This window comes from Mauremys mutica, chromosome 8 (assembly GCF_020497125.1).
Source record: "Mauremys mutica isolate MM-2020 ecotype Southern chromosome 8, ASM2049712v1, whole genome shotgun sequence".
Classification (NCBI taxonomy): Eukaryota; Metazoa; Chordata; order Testudines; family Geoemydidae; genus Mauremys; species Mauremys mutica.
Window position 1 is genome coordinate 22,627,224 of NC_059079.1, and position 23,589 is coordinate 22,650,812.

At 44.9% G+C, this 23,589-nt stretch overlaps 1 protein-coding gene across 3 annotated transcripts in view; it reads left to right on the forward strand.

The window, feature by feature from the left end:
- The window catches only part of LOC123375589 (serine/threonine-protein kinase TNNI3K), a 188,329-nt gene that overhangs the window by 51,136 nt on the left and 113,604 nt on the right, over positions 1-23,589 (forward strand). For all 3 annotated transcript variants that reach the window (XM_045026599.1, XM_045026600.1, XM_045026601.1), the window contains 2 exons: positions 5,079-5,177; positions 7,360-7,498. In XM_045026599.1, coding sequence (XP_044882534.1) covers positions 5,079-5,177; positions 7,360-7,498 — 238 coding nt within the window. The remainder of the gene's footprint in view (positions 1-5,078; positions 5,178-7,359; positions 7,499-23,589) is intronic.

The following is a 23,589-nucleotide window of genomic DNA, read 5'->3' on the forward strand; positions in this document are numbered from 1 at the left end:
AAACATTAAATGTTTCAAGCCCAGAGAGGTCACTGTTGAATTAATAATACATTTTTAATATGCATTGATGTGTTATCCAATATTTCCACACTGAAAAACTAATATTGTGGCCTATTTCATTTTATAAATTAAAATTGGCATTTGCAGATTACAATGCAGAGAGGTTTGTGAACTGAGCTGAGATTCCAGTTGGGATAGAGGAGTGTTATTTCATTTTGCCACATGTACAGTTGACACTCTAATGAGTGAATGCATTTGTTTTCTTGCAACAAGGACTTGTTGGTAAACACGGAATTTGTCTTATAAAGATAGCTTTCAAAGAATAAAATATAGATTTTCACATGTAAATCCTATTTTACAATGGAATATTTTTCATCTTTAGTTTTCACTTGAATGAGTTTTATTACTAGTTATAGGTGAACCTCAAACAACTTGAGAAACCTTGGAAAGTTTACATATTTATTTGAAACTTATCTGACTATTTCAAAGTCCTCATTTTCCTTCATCTTTCTCACCATTCCACACTAATCCTTCCAACTTTTACAGTTACATATTTTCCCTTCCTCCTAATTCTATTTTTCTCCTGACTTTCAGTCTCAGGCATCTCCAGTTTCCTCCACCTGACATCCAGTATGCCCCCTCCCTTTCATATGTCATGAATGGAGAGATCTAGTCTGAAGTTTTATTGTATTTCTCTGTTACAGTCTGGCTGGCTAGAAAAATCTAATCTCATGAATTCAGGGACACTGAATCTTCACAGCCCTGCAACTTGTCTGAAGCTTTTTTTGTAGTCATTTATGCTGGTGCAAAGTCAATGTAAAATGCTACCAAACCAGGATAGTAGGGCTATGCCCACTTTGCATAGATGTAGATGACTACACAAATTGCAGGGCAATGGTGAATCAGGCCTAGGTCTCCTCCAGAATTTGCCTTTATCTGAACCCTGAGGAGTGGGAGGAGAGATACCTGAATTAATGAGACTTGATACAGCAGCCATTTTAGCAGAAATTGTCCAGTCCCCCAGATGGATTTGATTAAAGGAGGCCTATCGCAGACTAGGAGATGGAGAGTTTGGTCTGACCCAGAACGGTCGTTCTTATGTATTTTTCATTACTGATTTAATTTGTGACCCAACTGTATTTATCTTATCTATTCCAATAAGGCTAAGAGAACATACAAGATACCGTGTCTCAATTCTCTCTTCTGTCCCCAAGTCTAACAAAAAACAATATGTTGAAACATTTCAATAGACTTCTTCCTTAGTTAGACAACTCCTTTAATTGTATCTTACATCTGTCAACTAGTGTTTCACAACCATTTGGAAGCTTCTTTAGGCATTTACTGCATCATTCTGATCAAGGTTAATTCTACCTTCTTACAGACCAGCAAAGAGTTAAGAGACTTGCCTGTTTTGTACAAAGGATCTTTACAGGACATGACTGATTATATCTATATCTGCTCATTTGGAAAGAATTAGGCCAGTGCTTGATGCTCCTCTTATTTAGGTTTTAATGGCTTAATTAATAAAGAAGCTCTGAAAAGCATTGCAGATACTTTAGATGTGTTAACACAGGGATATACATAGGCTAATGCGGATGCATATAACTTAATTGTTGAAGTTGTCTCTCATTTTAATTTTACCTACTAGAAAGTCAATATCCATTGATTTAATTTTGTTAGAAGAATCCTTATCTCCTGCCCTTCTCTAAGAGACAAAAATCTTTATGTAGTCCATCTTATGTTCCATTTGTTGACTCTCTCTAACCTTCAGAGTTACCTTAATTAACAGTCTCTGTTTGAAGTGGACATAATTTATTTGAATTTTCAAAAAGCTTTGGATAAAGCCTTTCATAAAAGACTATTAAGGTAAATAACAAGAGGGTAAAGGGAAAAGTCATGTTGTGAATTAAAAACTGGTTAAGCAAGAAGAAATAGAAATAGAGTCGTACTGAATGATTACTCTTCAGAGTGGAAAGCAAGTTAATAGTGGGGCACCACGAGGGTCAGTCTTATTTAATAAACTAAAGCTTTGGAGGAGAAAGCGGGTAATAAGCTGCTGAAGATTGCTGATTGCACTAAGTATTTTCAATTAGTTAAGAACAATTGAGAAATTGCAGACATTTTTAAATTAGAGATGGATCTGTTGCAATACAGGGCAATGATGGGTGATCTCAGTAGGACAAAGTCCTTCCGTCCCATCTCAGGAAGAATTGGTCCTGTCCAGAAAGTCCTGTCCATTTTCTTGATCAGAAAGAAGGACATGAGTCAGTCTAAACTCAGGTTATTGATCCAAAAGTTTTTTCTTTGTCTGTTGGTCTCTGGAGAATCTAGTTTGAACTAGTATTTGCAGCATCTCCAGGTGGCACTTCTCTGGAGGTGTTACAATGCAATTGAATTTGCCTATGCACTCCCATTCCCCGCCCCCGCTTCTTAATTCCTGGAAAAGCTGCGGTCACTCTTCCTCCTAGAATTATGTACAATCCCTTGCCCACAGTGATCCATAACCTTAATACAGTAAAATCTCCAACAATATTGCAGGAAAATACTATATGTATCATAGCATCAAAACTGGAATCTCAGCTCTAACTCCCTTTGAATATTGGGTTGTAATGATGCAAATCTCCGCTCTTACGATTTTCCTTCTGGTTCAAACCTAAAACCAGAAAGGACCTAACTTCTGATTTGGTTCAAATACAGGCAAAATCTCATAGGAATGCTATTCTTGTGTGATTTTTTTTGTCAGTAATGATGATTTAGCTAACACTTGTGTAGTGCTTTTAATCCAGAGATTTCAAGGTGCTTTACAATTCCCCCAGTGATAGATGATGAAACTGAGACACTTAGCAGTTAAGGCTCAGTTTTTCCAAACTGGCTTATAATTTGGGTACCTTTAGATGCCTATGGTCTAATTTCCACAGATACTGAACACCCACAACCCCAAATGAAATCAGTGGGAGCTTCTCTCAGATCTGCATGAAAACTTCCTGTGATGTAAGAGTCAAACCTTTATTCACAGTGCCTGCTTCCTCTCTCTCTCTGCTGTTTATATGAGGTTCTGAAACTATCTTCTCATCCAAAGCTCTCTCGGAAGCACAAGCCTACCCATATATATATCACCCCAGAATTTACAATTTCTGAGAGTAATTAAAAGCTTTTGTGTTTTTTCTAAGCTTCCATTCTTCTCTCTTACAAGCATTACTATCTGTGAATCTAACAATATTGTTTCTCTGTCTCCCCCCTCTTATCATTTATGGGTGAGTGAGATGAGTCACAAGAAGCTCCACTGAAGTCAGTGGAGCTATATTGAGTTACCCCGGCTGGGGGTCAGGCTAAGGATTTTAGACCCCTAAATGAATTAATCCCCCAAGATACATGAGGCTCTCAGAGGATATTCTAGAGGAAAGCATCTTCCATAAGGAGGCAAGTTGCTTCTGCACTGCTACCTACTAACTCCTTGATCCCCTGGACAATACGGCTTGAGGAACTGTGATGCTAACAACACCATCCGCCACTGGCTGCCATCTGTGTTCCCTTGGACTGGTTTCCATAGCCCTGGGGGTAAAGTAAGGCCAGCATCTTCCCTCCCTCCACATCAGCAGAGCCCCTGCAGAGAGGCTTCCATGTGCTAGGGGAACATACCCTTCCATGCATCCTGTTCTCAGACCTGCAAATTCAGGTTCTCTTCTGCTCAAGAGCATTTGGGCCTTCCAGTGTTTGGAACATTTTTAGAAGGTGATAAATGCCTTCAGAGCCTATTGAAGTTAATGGGATTTGAGGAGGCTCTGTACATGGCAGGAGTAGTCCCTAAAACACTAGTCCTAGGGAGGCTTACAGCCAATGTTATGTGAAATAATTAAACAAGAGAAAATGCATTGTGTGGTATGGAAAGGGCTTTACACAGAAAATTCACTCAGTGAAGTACATTTGAAAAAAATATTTTGTCATTTAAATAGTCTAAAGAAATAATCCCTGAACACCAATGTTGCTTGGTAACAGGTCTTAGTTTTGCCAGTACTTGTGAGTGACGGATTCAAATGACTGGCTTCTTTGTTGCCCATGTGAAATGAATTGGTGGTCTCAGTCCAGTTACTAGTTGACAGGAGCCCACATCACAAATGATTCATCATCTCTGGCACTAATTGGGACCATCGCTGGCAGTGAGGATGAGTGAATAGCAGTGGAATCGACACTATCCACTCATCCCCTCACTAGAGGTGGTCCCTTTATGTCACCATTGAGACATATGGGTAGGTTGAGCTGGAATGTGTTTTCCCGGCTGCTCTCCATGCTGTGGATAATTTCTAGGGCTGTCACTCCAGCACCTTTCACAATCATTAGACTCACATGCAGGCTACATGGAAAAACAATAGCATTCCATAAAACTGTATGTAGAATTATGCAAATGATCTGTGGCACAAGACCCTGAGTGGATATAAAGACACCCTTGGGCTTCAAAAAAATAACAGTGTTTAGGCTTCAATAAATAATCCAAAATGGTTTAATTCAAATTTCCATTTTGACAGTTATTCAGAAGGCCAATGCTTCAAAATTAATAGCTGCTCGACCAAACCATTGGCCTCCAGAATGACTAAGAGTGAAAATTTGAAAGAAACCACTTTGGTTATATATTGAAGTCTAAGGGCTATTATCTTCTAAATACACTGAAGTCTTTATACATTGAGTGAATTATAGTTGTGAATTTACCTCCATGCATTTACATTTAAAGGGGTCTTTTATTTTATTTTAAGAACTGTGATATGTTTATTGGTGTTTGTTCGCGAAGCCTAAAAGAAAATTAAAGGCTAGTCTGAGCCTTCTGAGTCAGTCATTTCTGGGGCTTTCCCTTCACAAATCAGGCATTTTATTGGCAAATACATTTTCAGGTTATTTATAAGGCATCAGTGACATTCAGTGTTCAGTTATAGTACTGTAAGTTAATCACTTTTATATGATGTACAAAGTTCTCTGCCTTTATAGGTTGGTGTCTGTTCTTTCTTGGCATAATGTTATAGAATTTTATTATAAGGTGACTACATACAGAGCTTCTAATTGGAATCTTTTATTTCTTTTTCCTCTAGGCTGTGGATATACTTTTGCAGCATGGAGCTTATGTCAATGTCCAAGATGCAGTGTTCTTCACCCCATTACACATTGCCGCATACTATGGCCATGAACAGGTAACTAAATGGGCAAAATCTGACAAAGATGAAAGAGTGCACTCACACTACGAGCCATATGTAGGTTTACTGTCAGCCAGCCTGTCTTTATATTTGGAAGGGTCCTACTAAAGAGAGGCTTTCACATCCTTAAGTTATGCCTTGAACTATTGCTGACATTTTCAGGTATTTGAAAGCTCATAGGAATGTGGGTATTCATGTTTTAACTACTCGCTGCTAGGATCACCAGCCAAATTTACTACCCCCCCAAAAGAGTTCTTGAAATTAGTTGCCATTCATGAGAGAGAGTTTTTCTAACCTATGAAAGGGCTTCTCACCCAGAGATACAATTAATACAATGCTGAACCTTGAAGCTGCCTTGTAGCCATTAGGTCAGTGTTTCCCAAACTTGGGATGCCACTTGTGTAGGGAAAGCCCCTGGTGGGCTGGGCCGGTTTGTTTACCAGTACATCCCTTGATCCACGCCACTTCCTGCAGCTTCCATTGGGCTGGAACAGGGAACCGCGGCCAGTGGGAGCCGCGATTGGCCAGACCTGTGGACGCGGCAGGTAAACAAACCAGTCCGGCCTGCCAGGGGCTTTCCTTACACAAGCAGCATCCCAAGTTTGGGAAACACTGCCTTAGGTGTATCAGTTTAAATACCTCTACAGAAATGTGTATTAATGACCCATAGTACTCAGTAACAAACAGATTGGTGCACCTTGGATTTAATGGGTGAAATCCAGGCCTCATGGAAGTTCATGGGAAAACTCCTAGTGGATCCAATGGAGCCAGGATTTCACCCAGCGTGTTGTGGCTGCAAAGGGCCAAATCTTGCTTGTCTTACTCTCACCAGCAGGGAAATTTTAAAAAAGCACAGAAGCTTTGGCCCTAAGTTATCATCAAACCCTCCGAATTCCATTTCTCTTTGCTAATATAGAAGTGTCTGTGGCTTAGTGGGCAATATGCTCGTTTGCACTGCAGGAGATCCTTTGGTTCAAAAGTAGCCTTGTGTCTGTGTTGGCTTCTGCGAGTGAGTCCCTGTGCCTTTCTTTTCCTGGAAACATGCATATGCTGGGACATTTTCAGAGTTTCAAAGCATGACCTCTAGGTAGAGTATATTTTTCATTTCACTGAAGTTTATTTAGAGTACGTTGAAGAGTCATTCCCAGGAAAATGCTTTTGAAAGGACAGACTCCAAGAGAACAGATGATTGAAAACTCTATACTTCTATGGTTCAATAGAAGTAAGGATGTGCACAAAGCATGCATTCCTGTACCCTCCTTTTTTATATATTCACCTCATCATCCAGTAACATTAAGAAACTCTTTACATGTTGGGCTGAGAGATTAGTTCGCTTATTTCCCCGTGAACCACTTTTGAACAAATAGTCACAGTCTTGTGAAATTATGCTAAAACGCATATGGTGCTTTTGTGATAAGGGACTCTACTTTCTGAAGGAAGCTATGGCTCTGACATAGCTAATTTATGGATGTTAAGGACATCTATTTTATTATGCTGACTAGGTCAGTTAAACAAATAAGTCTTTCCCAACTCCTTGCTATCCAGTTCATTTTTTAAAATGAACTGACATTTGCTAGTGAACAATATTTTATAGATATAAATTCCATTTGTAAGTTATATGAGTTTAATGAAAATAAATTATATATACTTACATAACCCAGTTTTAATTTTAAAAAATAGATCTTTCTCACTCAAGATGTTAAGAAATCCAATACAGAGTAAACTTCAACATAAGAACTAGGGATTACCAAATGAAATTAATTGGTAGCAGGTTTAAAACAAATAAAAGGAAGTATTTCTTCACACAATGCACAGTCAACCTGTGGAACTCCTTGCCAGAGGATGTTGCGAAGGCCAAGACTATAACAGGATTCAAAAAAGAACTAGATAAGTTCCTGGAGGATAGGTCCATCAATGGCTATTAGCCAGGATGGGCAGAGATGGTGTCCCTAGCCTTTGTTTGCCAGAAGCTGGGAATGTGCGACAGGTAATGGATCACTTGATAATTACCTGTTCTGTTCATTCCCTCTGGGGCATCTGGCATTGGCCACTGTCGGAAGACAGGATACTGGACTAGATGGACCTTTGGTCTGACCCAATATGGCTGTTCTTATGTTTTGGTTTCCTTGAAATGTTTGTTTTCACTTGATGTTCTAATTTACATTGATGAAATATTTAGGTTACCCACCTCTTGCTGAAGTTTGGTGCTGATGTGAATGTGAGTGGGGAAGTTGGAGACAGGCCCCTCCACTTAGCTTCTGCCAAAGGGTTTCTTAATATTGCAAAACTCTTGATGGAAGAGGGCAGCAAGGCAGATGGTAAGGGAAGATTTTAAAAGCACATTAAAATTATATTTTGTATATAGTGTCAAATGCTGACACATACTTTGCACCAGCCTTGGATTTTGCTTTCTGATATGGTGTGTGCATGTGTGTTTGTGTATTGAAGTTGGTGACTAGTGCAAAAAAAATTCTGGGAATATTTATTCACATTCCAAATATGCTTTGTCTATGTTTCTGCCCCCTTTGTGTTGCTTCTCATGAATAAGCTAGAGAATTAGCTTTTTGGCAAAAGTGCTCGTAGAAACAACGAGTTGCAAGTGAATACTGGAGAATATTGGGAGGAAACAAATTTGAAATTCATAGTCACAAGTACTCACAGTGGAGATTTGTTTCTAAGAGATATGCTGGTCCAACCGGAGAACAGAAAGAAACCATGTGATGTATTTGTCCAATCTAAACAATTCAGATTTTGGCTATCAAATACCCACAATAAACTGTTAGTGAACAAGCTACAGGTGAAGGATATTAAGTAGAAATTATGTGGTAAATATTTTCAAGTAATAATATAGAGAAAAAACATAATCTGTTCACGCACAATTTGTGAATGGAAAAAGAAATGGAATTTTTGAAATTCATTATAAAATGTTCACGTGTAATATAAGTTTGTGTCTGTGTGTGTTTAATACATGACCGGATGGAACAGTGTAAAGGTTTATCAGCATAAATGTTTGCATTATTCCCAAACTCAGAATCTGAGTGAGTTTTACAGGTCATACCAAGCTAATGCCAATAAAATTGCTACACAATTCCACATTATATATTCTGTATATGCCATAGATTAAGCAAAAGAACAAAAATGTGTTGTGGAAATATATGTCAGGGTTTCTTTCATCCCATTAGTTGTAAAACCATGTGCTTTAGTTACCATGGACTGGATTTGCTGTTCTATTTCATCTCCTTTATACAGCTTCAATAACATAAAGGGCACAAAACTTACCAAAAAAGTCTCACGGTAAAACTCCCTGTGTACGGAGGTTCCCTGTACAGCGCAGAGACAGGAAAATGACTCTATATCAATCCCCCTCCAAACCTTTGTTGGGATGGGACCTACTTGGGGTGGGAGGGCAGAGTACTGCTCTGCTCCAACTGTTCTCCACTGCGGAACAGCTGCTAGGGGGCTGTTGCAGCTAAGCATTAAGTAGAACAGCCCTAAAGCTGAAAACTCAGCAGACACCAAAGTGGCTTAATGACATCTTCGCTACCCCACTCCCACCTCCCTCATTTCCTGAGCCTAGTGTCACGTGGGAGGAAAGGAATGGCTTATCCCATGAGTCTGTTGGTAAAGGGCCTATGGGGAGAGGAGTACTATAAATAATACATTTGTAAAACCTCTAAAATAACCTAAGCTGGCCTTTCTACACATAAAATTGTTGTGGCACCCTCGCCATCCTGGGAGCTTCCAGTGCTAGCAGCAAGTGCTGTGTCTCTTTGAGGGGGACTCTGCTCTTGCCGAGGGCATAAAGCTCCCATGTCTAGCTCTGCAGAATCATGAGATGTTGAATCTTAATCCTGGTATCTGTGCGGGACCAACTACTGCCTCTTCTGGACATTAGGGCTGTACAATTTTGGGAGGGAGAAAGAGACGTAAGCATTTTTCTGGTAGGCTGATTTTTGTCTTATTAAATGGTGTCTCTTTGAAGCTGCTCAGAGATTTGGGATGTCAGAGGAAGTCAGACAGTTTAAGTGGTGAGCAGAGTGTGGGTGAGACAGTCAAAGGTACGTGATAACTACAATATATTGGATACTGCAATTGGATATTGCAGTTCATCACGACTCTGCAATTTATCTTGAGGATGCTTCTACTACATATCTGTCTTTGTGATACTCATGTGATAGATACTTGTGTGTGTGTGTGTGTGTGTGTGTGTGTGTGTGTGTGTGTGTGTGTGTGTGTGTGTGTGTAGCCACCTTGAAAATTATAAATACTAAAACTTGTAATTAACTAGCTAAAAAATGTATGTGAAATGTATTAGTTCAGATGTTCTTGTAGACAAATTGGACACAGCCCTATATTCAAGTTATTCAAAGGGATATTTCTCATCTTCAGATAGGACAAAAAAAAGCTTTCAAAAAGTGACAGCATATGGTCTGAAAAAAGTACTTATTTTTAACAAAGCGATTTACTTTAATATTACTACTGTTAACACACTTATATCCCAAATACATTGCATACATTCCTGGCTCCACAGAAGTCAGTGGGAAAACTTCCATTGATTTCTGTTGAGTCAGGATTTTGCCCAGGGAGACAATCTCCATGTGATTTTGAGAGGCCTAATAAAAAGCAAAACAGAAGGGGACTGGGCAATTGGCATTTGCTACAAGAATCCTACATACTATAGTAAGAACAAAGTTATCAACATTATTCTACTTCAGTCTCACAATCTAGAACCCCATTCAATGTCTTCTGCCAATCAATATTCATAGCTAGTCATTAATTAACACAATGGAGCACAGCAGACAAAGCTTTAAAAGGATTCTATCTATCCATATTTGAAAATCATATAAAATTCCCAGTGTTGCAATCCTTAGTTCAGTGTTTCCCATGCTTGGGATGCTGCTTGTGTAGGGAAAGCCCCTGGTGGGCCAGGCTGGTTTGTTTACCTGCCCCGTCCCTTGGCCCGCGCCGCTTCCTGCAGCTCCCATTGGCCTGGAGCAACGAACCGGCTGGACCTGTGGACGCGGAAGGTAAACAAACCAGCCCAGCCCACCAGGGGCTTTCCCTACACAAGCGGCGTCCTTAGTCAGTTCCTGATCCAATGCCCATTGAAGTCAATGGGAATCTTTCAGTTAATTTCAGTGGGAAGTGGTCATTGTGGGAGTTTTGTATGTGGGAGTACTGCATTCTCAAGCCTGCAGTAAATGGCCTAAATTCTAAATCCTAAATTCAGGAAAGCACATGAGCTTGTGCTGAAATCCATCCCTATTCATGACAGCAGTTAAGCATATGCATAACTTCCATTGACTTCAATGGAGTATGAGCACATGCTTAGAGTTAAGCACATGGTTCAGTGCTGTTCTGAATAGAAATGTTGTCCTGAACTGGGTCTATATATGTGTGTGGGTATATCTATATCTATTCTAATATCGATCTCGCTCTCATATCTATCAATATACTTTCCTTTGCTAAATAACCACACCGTACAAAAGGCAACATTCCATATGTCTTTTTCCTTTGATCATTTCACACAGGACTCGGGTTTTCTGTGCACAGCTCCAAAACCAGTGGTGCCAAAAGCAGCATCATTCATATACATGATTTCCACAGTGTCATAGACCTGTTCTGCAAGTTACACTGTAACTGCGTCTGCACCCACACTCCTCCTACTTACTGGTATCTGGGAGTATAAATTTAACATGTTCTCTGAGAGTCATGAATGTATTACATCCCTCCTACTCACTCATTAGGAAAAAATGGGGAAACAGCATGACTCAGATTTGTAAGTATTTTTCTTCTTCGAGTGATTGCTCCTATGCATTCCAGTTAGGTGTGCGCGCCGCGCGTGCACGGCTCTTCGGAAGATTTTTACCCTAGCAACTCCGGCGGGCCGGCTGGGCGCCCCCTGGAGTGGCGCCGCTATAGCGCAGGATATATACCCCAGCCGGCCCGTCCGCTCCTCAGTTCCTTCTTTCCGCCCGTGACGGCCGTTGGAACAGTGGAGCGCAGCTTAGCTGACCTCCACTTCCCTAGCTACTCGTAGTTTTCTCTCGTTCTGTTTATAGTGTAGTTAACTCTGTTTGTTTGTAGAATAGTATAGTGTATTTATTTTACAGGGGTTGGGGTTTATCCCCTTCCCCTCACTCGGTGCCGGGTCCGATGCCCGGTCCACAGCGTGTTCTAATGCTTGGCTGGCCGCAAGCCGCTGCCGACAAGAGATCTTCTCCTAAGTGCCTCGAGGGATATTACCTCCCAGATAAGTGCCGCATTTGTGAGGCCCTTAATCAGTGAACAAAGGGGAGCGGGGCTTTCATTTTAAACAGCTCCTGCGGGAGGCAGCTCTTGCTCCTCCGCTCTCAGCGCCGAGCGCTAGTTAGTTTTCACAGCGCGCTCCCTCGGCACCGGATCGCCGGTACCGCCAAGGCCTCCTGGCACCACCGTCGCTACCGACGTACCCTCGGCATGGACCCCTCTCCTGGAGGATGAAGAGTTACTCCGGCCAGGCAAGAGCCGTCGAGTCCGGTGCTGTAAAGCTCCCCGGTACGCACCATGGTCGAGCTCGCCCAGAAGCTGCGTCCGAGCCGCCTGCTCCGCAGCCGAGCGCTATGCTCAGTCGGATCGCCCGGCACCGATGTCTGCCGTGGCACCGACAATATCCGCACCTTTCACTCCGGCCAGGCAAGAGCCGTCGAGTCCGGTGCTGGAAAGCTCCCCGGTATGGACCGTGGTCGAGCTCGTTCTGAAGCTGCATCCGAGCCGCCTGCTCCGCAGCCGAGCGCTATGCTCCGTCGGATCGCCCGGCACCGATGTCTGCCGCGGCACCGACACTATCCACACCTTTCACTCCGGCCAGGCAAGAGCCGTCGAGTCCGGTGCTGGAAAGCTCCCCGGTATGGACCGTGGTCGAGCTCGCTCTGAAGCTGCGTCTGAGCCGCCTGCTCCGCAGCCGAGCGCTATGATCCGTCGGATCACCCAGCACCGATGTCGGCCGCAGCACCGACAATATCCGCACCGTTACCTCCGGCCAGGTAAGAGCCGTCGAGTCAGGTGCTAGAAAGCTCCCCGGTACGCACCGTGGTCGAGCTCGCCCGGAAGCTGCGTCCGAGCCGCCTGCTCCGCAGCCGAGCGCGATGCTCAGTCGGATCGCCCGGCACCGATGTCTGCCGCGGCACCGACAGTATCCACACCGTTAGCTCCGGCCAGGCAAGAGCCGTCGAGTCCGGTGCTGGTAAGCTCCCCGGTACAGACCGTGGTCGAGCTCGCTAGGATGCTGCGTCCGAGCTGCCTGCTCTGCAGCCGAGCGCTATGTTCAGTGGGACCGCCCGGCACCGATGTCTGCCGCGGCACCGTCAATGTCCGCACCGTTAACTCCGGCCAGGCAAGAGCCGTCGAGTCCGGTGCCGGAAAGCTCCCCGGTACGGGCCGTGGTCGAGCTTGCCCTGAAGCTGCGTCCGAGCCGGCTGCTCCGCAGCCGAGCGCTCTGCTCCGTCGGATCGCCCAGTACCGATCTCTACCGCGGCACCGACAATGCCCACACCATTTACTCTGGCCAGGCAAAAGCCGTCGAGTCCGGTGCTGGAACGCTCCCCGGTACAGGCCGTGGTCGAGCTCGCTATGAAGCTGCATCCGTGGTGCCAGTTAGGGTCGAGCTCACTATTCCCTCCACGCCGGAGACAGTGTCCACGGCGAGGGGGCTGATTGCAACGACAGCATCTGCGCTGCCTCAACCCCCGGCACCGCCGGTGGGGGTTACATAGTCGATGGGCAAGCCTGCCTTGATCAAACCACCCTACCTCGGCACCGCAGAGCGGCACCGTTCAGGGTCGCGATCCCGCAGATGTTCTCGGTCCCGTCACCGATCTAGGTCTCGGCACCGTTCTCCATGTTGGTACCAGTAGTGCTCGCGGCACCGGTCAGCATTCTGATCCCTGGTCCGGGACACTCAGCACCGATCAAGCCCCAGGCACCGGGACGCTCGTAGCCACTCCTGATCATCGAGCCACGCACCCTCGGTCGACCGCCCAGCACAGCTTCGGTGGCGGGTCCCGTTCTCGGTACCGGTCTGTCTACCGGTACCGATCCCCGGTGCCGCATCGAGCGACGTCAGTTACAGACGGAGACTCTACCAAGAGCTTTCAGCTCCTCCAGGGCCATCCAGCCACGCATCAGTGTCGTCCCGTGCGGACACTTCATATGCGTAGCACTCTGTTTCCGATGTGCCCTCCAGAGTCTTCCAGGAGACCTATCAGTGGTCATTCTGGACGCCTTGAGTGTACTACCACGCCAGAGGCGTACCGGTGACCTCATCTCGCTCCGTTCCCTCGGAGCTCTGGGTGCCAGGGGTGACAATTAGTCATCTCCGTCCGACCGGTACAGCGCAACCCCCGGTTCGGCACCGGGCTCCCAGATCCCACCGGATCAGGAGGTCGTCCAGGAGCTCGAGCCCACACAGGACCCGCTTGTCCCTGGCCTTTCTTCTTCCTCCTCCCCAGATGAGGCGGGGGCAGGAACATGCCCCTCCGGCCCTCCTCTAATCGAAATGCGACCAGCCCCTAAATCCAAAGAGGCTGGGCGTGTGGTCTTACTGGGCCGTAAGATGTACCCGGAGGGGGCCCTGCAACTTCGTGTAGCGAACCAGCAAGCCCTACTTATCCGCTACTGTGGGTAGCAGTGGGCAAATTTACAGAGTCGCTTCTTCGGAACTCCCGTCAAGAGTTCGATGCCCTCCTGCAGCAAAGGACGGAGCTGGAGAGAGCTTCCCTCCAGGCCTCGTTGGGCGCAGCTGACTCCGCTGCCATGACTCTGGCCTCGGGTGTTGCCACGCGGCGCGTTTCATGGCTCCAGTTGTCGAGCCTTCCCTCGCAGCTGCGGCACGCGATACAGGTCTTGCCCTTCAATGGCACAGGCCTGTTCTCTGAAAACAGGGTCTAAAGGGCAGCAGGGTCACTTTGCTCTCTCTCTCTCGGCATGCACACGCCGATGATTCAGTGCCGACGTTTCCGTCCCCAGCCTCCGCTCTTACCCTGCGCCTTGACAAAGTCAGGACTTGGCCAGTGGGCGTGGCTTACACGGTCGTGGCCATCAATCCGGACCCCAAAGGAGCGGAAATTAGGGTCCTTCTAACCACCAATGGGGCAAAAGCCTACCCATCCTCGCCCCTCCTGGGGACCCCTCTCACGAGCGATTCCTCTGGCAAGAGGTGCGGACGCTCCTCTTCATCGGAGCTATACAGGAGGTACCTAAGGGCGAAACCTAATCCCCTAGGCGAAGGGAGGTCTCAGACCTACCCTAGACCTGCGGGAACTCAACAAGTCACGATGCAGAGTTCCGCATGGTACCTAGGGCGACCGTCATCCCATCCTGGGATCCCGGAGACTGGTACGCCGCCCTCGATATGAAGGGCGCGTATTTTCACGTCACCATTTCTCTTCCACACAGAAGGTACCCTCGGTTTGGGGCCTACCATCGTTATTCTCAGTATACGGCCCTCCCGGTTGGCCTCTATACAGCCCAGGGGTATTCAAAGTGCATGGCTGTAGTCGCCGCCTTTCTTCGCCACTGTCGTATACACGTTCTCCGTATCTAGACGAGTGGCTCCTTCGTAGAACCACCGGGCCCAAAGTACCAGTCATGTGGGCATCGACACGAACCTATTCCTGTGTCCAGGCCTGATGATCAATAGTAAAATCCACTCTGATTCCCATACAGGGAAGGGAATTCATTGGGGCTGTCCTGGACTCCAGACTCGCACTTGCCTAGGTTTCCTGAGTCACATGGCTGTCTACACGTTTGCAACCAAACATGCCAGGCTTCGCCTCTGTTCACTTCAATCATGGCTCACCTGGGTGTGCCACCCGGGCAGAGATGGCATACTCGTGGTCGGCTCGTTCCCCCCGAGCAGCCTAGGCTCCCTCCACCGGGAGTCGGCGTCCTCCCCGGTGCATCCGGGGTTGCTGTTTCTTTCACCCCTCGGGGTCCCTCATGACAGACAGCCCATCTCTCGGCTGGGTGCGCACCTGGCGTAGTTTCGCACTCACGGCCTTTGGTCAGCGCAAGAGCTGGCCTTACACATCAATGTCCGAGAGCTGAGAGCAGTCTGCCTTGTGTACCAGGCGATTCAGCTGGCGGATCGCTTCAGCAGATCCTTCCTGTCTCACAAGTGGTGGTTTCCTCCCGTCTTTATCTATTCCGTTTTCCAGAAGTGGGTCTTTCCCAGCATAGCCCTCCTTGCTCTTGCGAGAACGGGCAGAGAGAGAGAAATTCTCCTCGTTCCAAGGCCTCTCCCCAGGCTCGGTCTTGGAGGTTTTTCCTGAGGCTGTGGATCAGCCATCTACCGTACGCTTTCCACTGTCCCCGCCGGTCCACAAGGTCCTACTCAAACTCCGCAGGGACAGAGCGCCCCTGATCGTGATCGCTCCAGTGTAACCTGGGCACCACTGGCACACCATGTTGCTACACCTGTCGGTAGCAACCCTCGTGGCACAGACCCCATGACGCGGGATCACGGCAACCTTCACCACCCGCTCTTGTAATCCCTGCACCTCACAGCAGGACTCCTGCATGGCTAAACCGATCCGAGTTACGTTGTTCGACCTCGGTTCTACGGGATTCTCCGGGGTGGTATAAAATCGTCCATTCGGTTGAAGTATCTGGCCGAGTGGAAGCGTTTCTCATGCTGCTCCAAAACGCGCAAGGTTTCTCCCGCCGAGCTCCCGCTCCATTCCATCTGGTTCCTCAGGGCTTGGCGCGTTTATACACTCCCCCAGTGGGGCCCCGCCATAAACCTGGCTCTTCAATCTGGTTCTAACCAGTTTTATGACTGCCCTATTCGAGCCAATGTCAACATGCTCGTTGATATAACTGTCCTGCAAGTCAGTTTCCGGTACCCTTTCCTGTGGCCACACGAGTCTCCGAGCTTCAGACTCTCACAATAGGCCCAAGGTATACTGTGTCCTCAAGGACAAGGGCAGTTATTACCACGTCCGACCTGCCTCCCTAAGGAGGTGTCGGCCTTTTATATCTACCAGGATATCTTCCTTCCGGTCTTCTTTCCAAAGCCACTCTCTTTGCAAGGAGAGCAACGGTTGCCCTCCTTCGACATCTGTAGGGCGTCCGCAATCTATATCTAGCGGACAGAGCCCTCTCGTAACGCCCCCACAACCTTCATCGTACCGGCATACTGGACGAAGGGCATACCTGTCTCCTCCTAGAGGATTTCATCTTCAATGACGTTGTGCACCTGCACCTCTTCTGTTTTGGCCCATGTTCCATAGAGCCACCTTGCGGCACATTCCGCCAGGGCTCACGCTTCTCAGCTGCCTTCCTGGCTCGCATACCCTTTCGGGGGATGTGTTGTACACCTATCTGGTCCTCGGTCCACACCTTTGCCTCATTGGTCCCGGAGTCCAGAGCTGTTGCAGCCTCTGGCTTAGCGGTTGCGTTCTGCAACATCTAACTCCGACCCCACCGCCTATGTAAGGCTTGGGAATCACCTAACTGGAATGCATAGGAGCAATCACTCGAAGAAGAAAAGACGGTTACTCACCGTAGTAACTGTTGTTCTTCGAGATGTGTTGCTCCTATCCATTCCAGACCCGCCCTCCTTCCCCACTGTCGGAGTAGCCGGCAAGAAGGAACTGAGGAGCGGACGGGCCGGCTGGGGTATATATCCTGCGCTATAGCGGTGCCACTCCAGGGGGCGCCCAGCCGGCCCGCCGGAGTTGCTAGGGTAAAAATCTTCCGAAGAGCCGTGCACGCGCGGCGCGCACACCTAACTGGAATGGATAGGAGCAACACATCTCGAAGAACAACAGTTACTACGGTGAGTAACCGTCTTTTTTGAACAGTGAGCCCTTGATATTTAAGTCTTGATATGTGCACACTGAACCAATATAATTATAATAAAGGGGTAGAGGGAGAGGAGAAGAGATGTGCATTCACCATACAAGGCTGTAAAAGGTTTATCATCACTTAGTTAATTTATTCCAAAAGAAGAGGAAATTAGTGCCCCATTCAAGATTATTTGTTTTAAAATTTGTACATTTCTGTAACAGGGTGGGGACTCACCACCTGGCGCCTCCTGCTGGTGACTCCGGGAATTAGCTCTGGCCAGTGGAGCGCCCCCTCCTGGTGGTGTCCCATCCGTCGTTCTGCCCTCTGTTGCTATCTCTGGACCTGCGTTGCTGCCTGCTCAGCGGCGTCCTCTTCGAGGCCACTGCCCTCCGGCAGTGCCCCTTAGTCCATCTGCACCCCCTTCCGGGGGTCAGTGATCAGCAGTCCCACACCCCAGCCCCTATGTCCAACCACCCTCTGAGTCCAATCCCTCATCAGGGATCTGGCGTAGTATAATGGCCGCTCCCTACGGCCATTGGCTGGGTGTACTGCAAGGAGTGAAGGGGGGGGACCCAGGCCCGCCCACTACTCTAGGTCCCAGCCCAGGGACCCTCTGGTGGCAGCCTCGCTGTCCTCCTCCTCTCCCCTCGTCCTCTCCCCTCCTCCTCTCCCCTCAGTCTGCTTCCCTGGGCCACTTCCCCTACAGCACCTCGCACCCGCTAGGCCCTTCCCTTCAGGGCCTGCAGCCTGGCGGCTATGGGCTCAAGCTCTCTAGCCTCCCCGAGCCCTGGCCAGCACTGCGCTGTCTGCAGTGCTAGTCTCCACCCTTGGAGACTGACCTTCCCCTCTCAAAGGCCTAGGACAGACTGACTGCTCCTGCTCTGGGCAGCCTTTATATATGTCTGAGCCTGGTCCTGATTGGCTCACAATAAGCCCTTCTCTGATTGGCTTCCTGTCTGCACAGGCGCCCTGGCCTGCCACAGCCCATTCTCACAGGGAGTGGGGCAGTTCGCCCCACTACAATTCCTCAATAGAAAAAGCAAAGAAAGCTGAAAATGTCTTACCCCCCAAAGTAGCACATTTTGAAACTTGAAATCACCATGGCAACAGAGGAAGAACTCAAACATTTAAGAATGAAAATAATTTATGATATAAAATTAGCCAAAGGAATCTGAAAACATGCTCTGAAATTCAGCAATATGTTTAATGAGTTTGACCTATTCATTTTAATATATATTGACTGGTTGGACATTCAATTCCTGTCTCTCATATCTCCGAAATAGAGAAAGAAAAGCAGTGACCATTGCAACATAGTGAAAAAGTCAAAGCATGGCCAGACTTTACTAACCTTTACAAAATCCAGGGAGTGCCAATGTTCTGCTTCATCCCCATCACAAAGCTATATAAAAGGAAATACACAAATGCATTATTCATGTATTTTATATTGTAACCAATAGGCTGCAAGCACAGTGCACTCCCTCTCCAAATGCTAGTCCTATAGTTTGTTTACATGGAATTCCCTAACATGCAATATGAACGCTATTGGAAAGGAACTCTTAGTAGAATAACCAGATAAATAAAACATTTTTCTTAAATATTGTGGCCCTACCAAGACAGTGGCAGTGCATTTTGATCAGATTCTTATAAACTCTCAATTTATTTTAAGCCACTAATACATTTTAAAAGTCTAATTTACCTTTATGAACTATTATCACTTGACATTCCCTTAATATTGAAAACATCTAATTGCTGACCTTGATTTGTTTAGCATGAAAAATCTCATTTTTGTATGTTTTTTCATGTTTTTATCTTTCTCTCGTCTTTTCACTCCCACTGTGCTCCCATTATTTTAATATGCGGTTTGTATTATTTATGCATTCATTATTTTTACCTATTTGCATTATGTAGTATCTTGGTAAGTTCTATTTTAAAAAATCCAAATAAAACTGTATGATAGTAGTAAATTCTTTATTATTAGGTTACAATACAAAACATGCTGATTTTTGGATCAGATCCCGCAAACACTTCTTCATGTCAGTCAATGCTACTTTTCATGTAACTTGATCCTTCTGTCATGTGACAATGGTAAAGAATCACTTTCTTTTAACACTGAAGAAGGAACTTTGCTTAGAATAAGAAGAGAGAATTATCCCTAAAATAACACACACACCCATCATGTTTCACTGTAGAACTTCTTCCTAGAATTTTCCTCATCTCCCTGCTGCCTCTCTCTCTGCTACAGATTGAAAGAAACACAACACATCTCTTCAAGAGAGTTTTGTCCAGCTGATTCATTTAGTTGATCAAACTCTAGGACTGTAGACTCCAGTTTAATAGTCTTCAGATTCTTCTCAATGGCATTATCTCCGTTCACTAAAGGAACATTTCAAGTAGAGTCATATAGCAATTCTGCTGGGTTTGGATCCATCTGAAGATGCCACCTGTTTCTTCCATGCTGCTGAGTATCTTGATCAGTCTCCCCCTTGGGTGCAGAATGAAGACTCATGTGGAATATTGGTACAACTGTGCCCTACAAAAACAGCTGGTGCTGTCCAATTTTATTCTGTCTCCAGGATTATCAAGACTGGGTCTCCTAATTTAAGATTGGATAAACTTTGATATTCATTCTGATGGTTGGAGAAGAAAGACCGAGACCTTTTATATTTATTGTTTCTCAGCTTCACATCCTTTAAACAGGGCCACTTAGGTTGAAGATTTGCCTCTGAGTTTGACAATATTATTCTTAACTGTGGACTCATAACCAGCTGAACTGTCTTAGTTTGGTGCCTGATGTGGGGGTTTCCCTATTAACTCAGCAGAACATGGAGGCAAGATTCAGGTTTATTTTTTTAGAACACTGTCTTTTAGATTCTATTCCCTTGACAGTGGTGGGAGCTGGAAGTAATATTCTTGAAATCATTGTTTCTCAAAAGCTTGGAACTCTAAATTGGCAGATTGTGGTCTGTTATGGGTGACTGTGCCTCCAAAATGAGAAAAAAATGCCTTTTATCTGTTTTGCCAACCTAGTGGGTATAGTAAGAAGTAGAATCTCTACAAATCTAGAAAAGTAGTCAGTAGCTAGTAGACAAGTATGTCCTTTATCTTCACACAGGTATAATGGATTTTTCTTCTTATGCCTTTTATGAAGCCCATATCAGTGACCATAGTTTGATCTAGTAGATTGCTGCAGTGGTTGTCAAACAAGTATTCATTGCCCATGTAGGTCCTATGGGTTTTTAATTAACCTAGGAAACTTATCTGCCCCTTCGGACTACTGAACATTATCCTGGGTTGTGGCTCATCTTCTTAAAAGTCTCTCTGCAAATCACAATCACCTCTGCCAATTAAAGTCAAATTGAAATTAGATATCAGATTTTAAGATTAACAGGACAAGCCTGCTTGTTTTTGAATACAGATTCCTGTAAAGAGGTATCACTCACCCTCACGTGGACTATTTCCTTGGCTTCTTTTTCTTGATTCTGCTAGTTGGCAATTGCCATACCTGTCATATTTCTGCCCAGGTTACTTGATGGTCTGAAAGTGCTTCTCTTTTTCCCCAATTGGAATTTATTCTTTTCTTCTTTATTTACCATGTATCTACTATTTTCTTGCTGTCTGACTTGCATTTTGCTACCTCAGACTGCCATGCTAGTGGCACCAGCTGTCCCAGAGTTAGCTCAGACATTGCCTGTGATTTTTCTAAAAGTTCCTTGTTTAAAATCCAACTATTAGAAGATCTCTATACATTCCTCTTTACTGATGCCAAAATCACAATGCACTCCCTGTTCATATAATTACCTTATGAAAGCTTTCACGCTTTTTCTGGGCCTCTGCTCCCTTGGGGAATATATCCCTGTTTGTCTATAACATTCCTTTTGGGAATGAAAATGCTTATTGTATTTTTAAAAAAACAATGTCAACATTATTCTTATCTCCCACCTCAGCAAAAGGAAATGCTTTATAAATAGTTTCAGCTTCACTCTCCAGGGCATAAGTGAATGTTGCAAGCTCTGCTTCACAGCTCTCCGGGCTTGCTTTTTGTTGTGGTTTGGAATGTGCGGAAGTATTCCTGCCTCTCAGGTCACTTGGTGGGCTTATCAGACTGAAAGTCTTCTAGGAGAGTTGAACTTTGACATTTTATTTCCCTTCTTATTTATGCTAGTACCAAATGAGTTAGCCTCTGTCAGGATGACAGGTGACAATAGTAAGAACTCAAAGGTGACACACTAGAGCTATACAAAATAATGAATGGTCTAGAGAGAAATGAAATTGTAGGCTATTTACCCCTTCTCAGACTACAAAAACAAAAGGACAGTTGATGGAAATGAAAAGCAACAAACTTAATACTGATTTTGCACAATGCATAACTAATCCATGAAATTTATTGCCACAATATATCATTGAAGCCAAGAGTTTGTTGGCTCCAAAAGGGTGATGGACAATTTATATGGGTACTGTGAACATCCACAGTTACTTTAGATCATTGATACTCAGACCTCAGTGGTTCAGGAGCCAAATTAGTGATCAACATTACCCAAAAGAGCTACAGTAGTGTGAATTCATTGTTTCATTTACTATATACAGTATATAAATTGTAAATGAAACAATTTGTATACACACACACACACTCACAGCAAAATGACTAACCAAGTATTCTACAATTGGTAATAACGTAGTAAAGCATCCTGGCTGGTTAATAACTTAGATTGGTTAATAATTAAATCACAGTGTTTTAATATCATGTGTTGCGAAGAGCCATAGGAGACGTATTAAAAGTAATTTGTGGGTCCCGAGCCTCAGTTTGAGTATCACTGGTTTAGATAAAAAGAATTTATATAAACCCTCACACTTCAGGGTATAAACCAGCTGCTAATTTGAGAGGATTAGAAGGAAACTTCCCCTGTAGAAGTTACTATTTATAGGAGGAAGATTTTGTATGATATTGTCTTTCAGTGAAAATAGCATTTTTGCTAATCTTTTGAGTGCTAATGGAAACAAAGCCCTGGTTCAAGTCAATGGGAGTTTTGCCATGGACTTCATTGGGACCAGGATTTCACCCCAACTCTTCTGAAGTGCACCAATTGCTAATTAGTGCAATCTGTCCCCCAGCATTTTTTTTAGAAAAATATAGTAATTAAACTGGGAAATCATAATCCTACAGAAGTTTAGGGCATTGGTATCACAACAGGACCCTTGGTGGATTTGAGTTATGTTTAGAGGTATTTTAAATTCATTTTAATTTTGCTTTCCTTCTCAGGCTTATACAGTTACATGGTAACTAAGGCAACCGGCTTTACACGTGGAGGGAGACAAGAAATTGTCTCAATACATTTTTAAAAATTCTTTCTAAAACATCTGTAGATTATATCTTTTGTAAAATATATGCCACCACATACAAAATCCATGACACTGCTATAAAACGTTCTTGCCTTTCAAGAATAATGAAACCATCCCAAACTCTCACAGGATCATATGTTTTCTGTGTATAATTATGTGCAAGAGACAGAGAGAGAGAGACTGTCCCAACCTCAAAATGTCTTATCCCAATCCTGCAAAGATTTACATACCTGCTTAACATCACTCAAGGAAGTAGTTCCATATCTTGCACCATTGCTGGGTGTAAAGTTAAATGTGTACCTTTCTTTTCTTTTCTTTTTTTTAATCTCTTTCCTCTGAAGCATCAGGGATGGCCATGGCTAGAGATGGGACATTGGAGGTGGGAGGGTCAGGGCTCTGAAGTGGCCAAGTGTCTTCTCTCAAAAGTGCTTGGCTGGTTCTTGCTCGCATGCTCAGGGTCTAACTGATCACCATATGTGGGAGTGGGAAGGAATTTTCTCCTCAGTCAGATTGGCAATGTCCTTGGGAGGTTTTCACCTTCCTCTGCAGTGCGTGGGTGCAGGTCACTTGGCAGGATTATCTGAGTATATCTCACATAATCATTTCCCTGCCATTTTGGGGGCCTCAGGCACTGGTGCACCTCAGTCCTTCCCATTCTCTGCTTGTGGCTCATAATAGTCTAGTCTCCTGTGGTCTTTGGTCTAATTTTGGGATTCGGGATTAGCATGCCGATGCACTCCGTATGGTACAGGAGGTCAGACTAGATGCTCAGGTGGTCCCTTCTGGCCTTAAACTCTATGACTCTAAGACGTTGCAGGATTGAGGCCTAAAACATAGCCATAAGGGAAAAGGGAAAACTTGGGAGATCCAGAAGACGGAAATAGCATTTTTCTTTGTTTGCTTTTTATAAATTATTTTTATTAATGCGCATGAAACATTATATCCTTACTTGTATCTCCTGTACATCTGTTTTTGATTTTTTTTCTGTCACTCTGTAACTGCTCCTGGTTCCATGGTTCTAATGCTGGTACTCAAGAAGCCTAATATATTATTTAAAAATAACTCTGGATTCCACAGCAATGAAAGATTTTCTTCCTGATTTTTTTAGTGAATGAATTTTGTTCCACTCATTTGAAATAACTCCGGTGGTTGTTTTCCTATACCTAATGTCTTTGGATTATAGTTTTGTTTCACATTGTTAATACACTGGCAGTAATCCACTTTCTAAGGGCCACTAATTCAT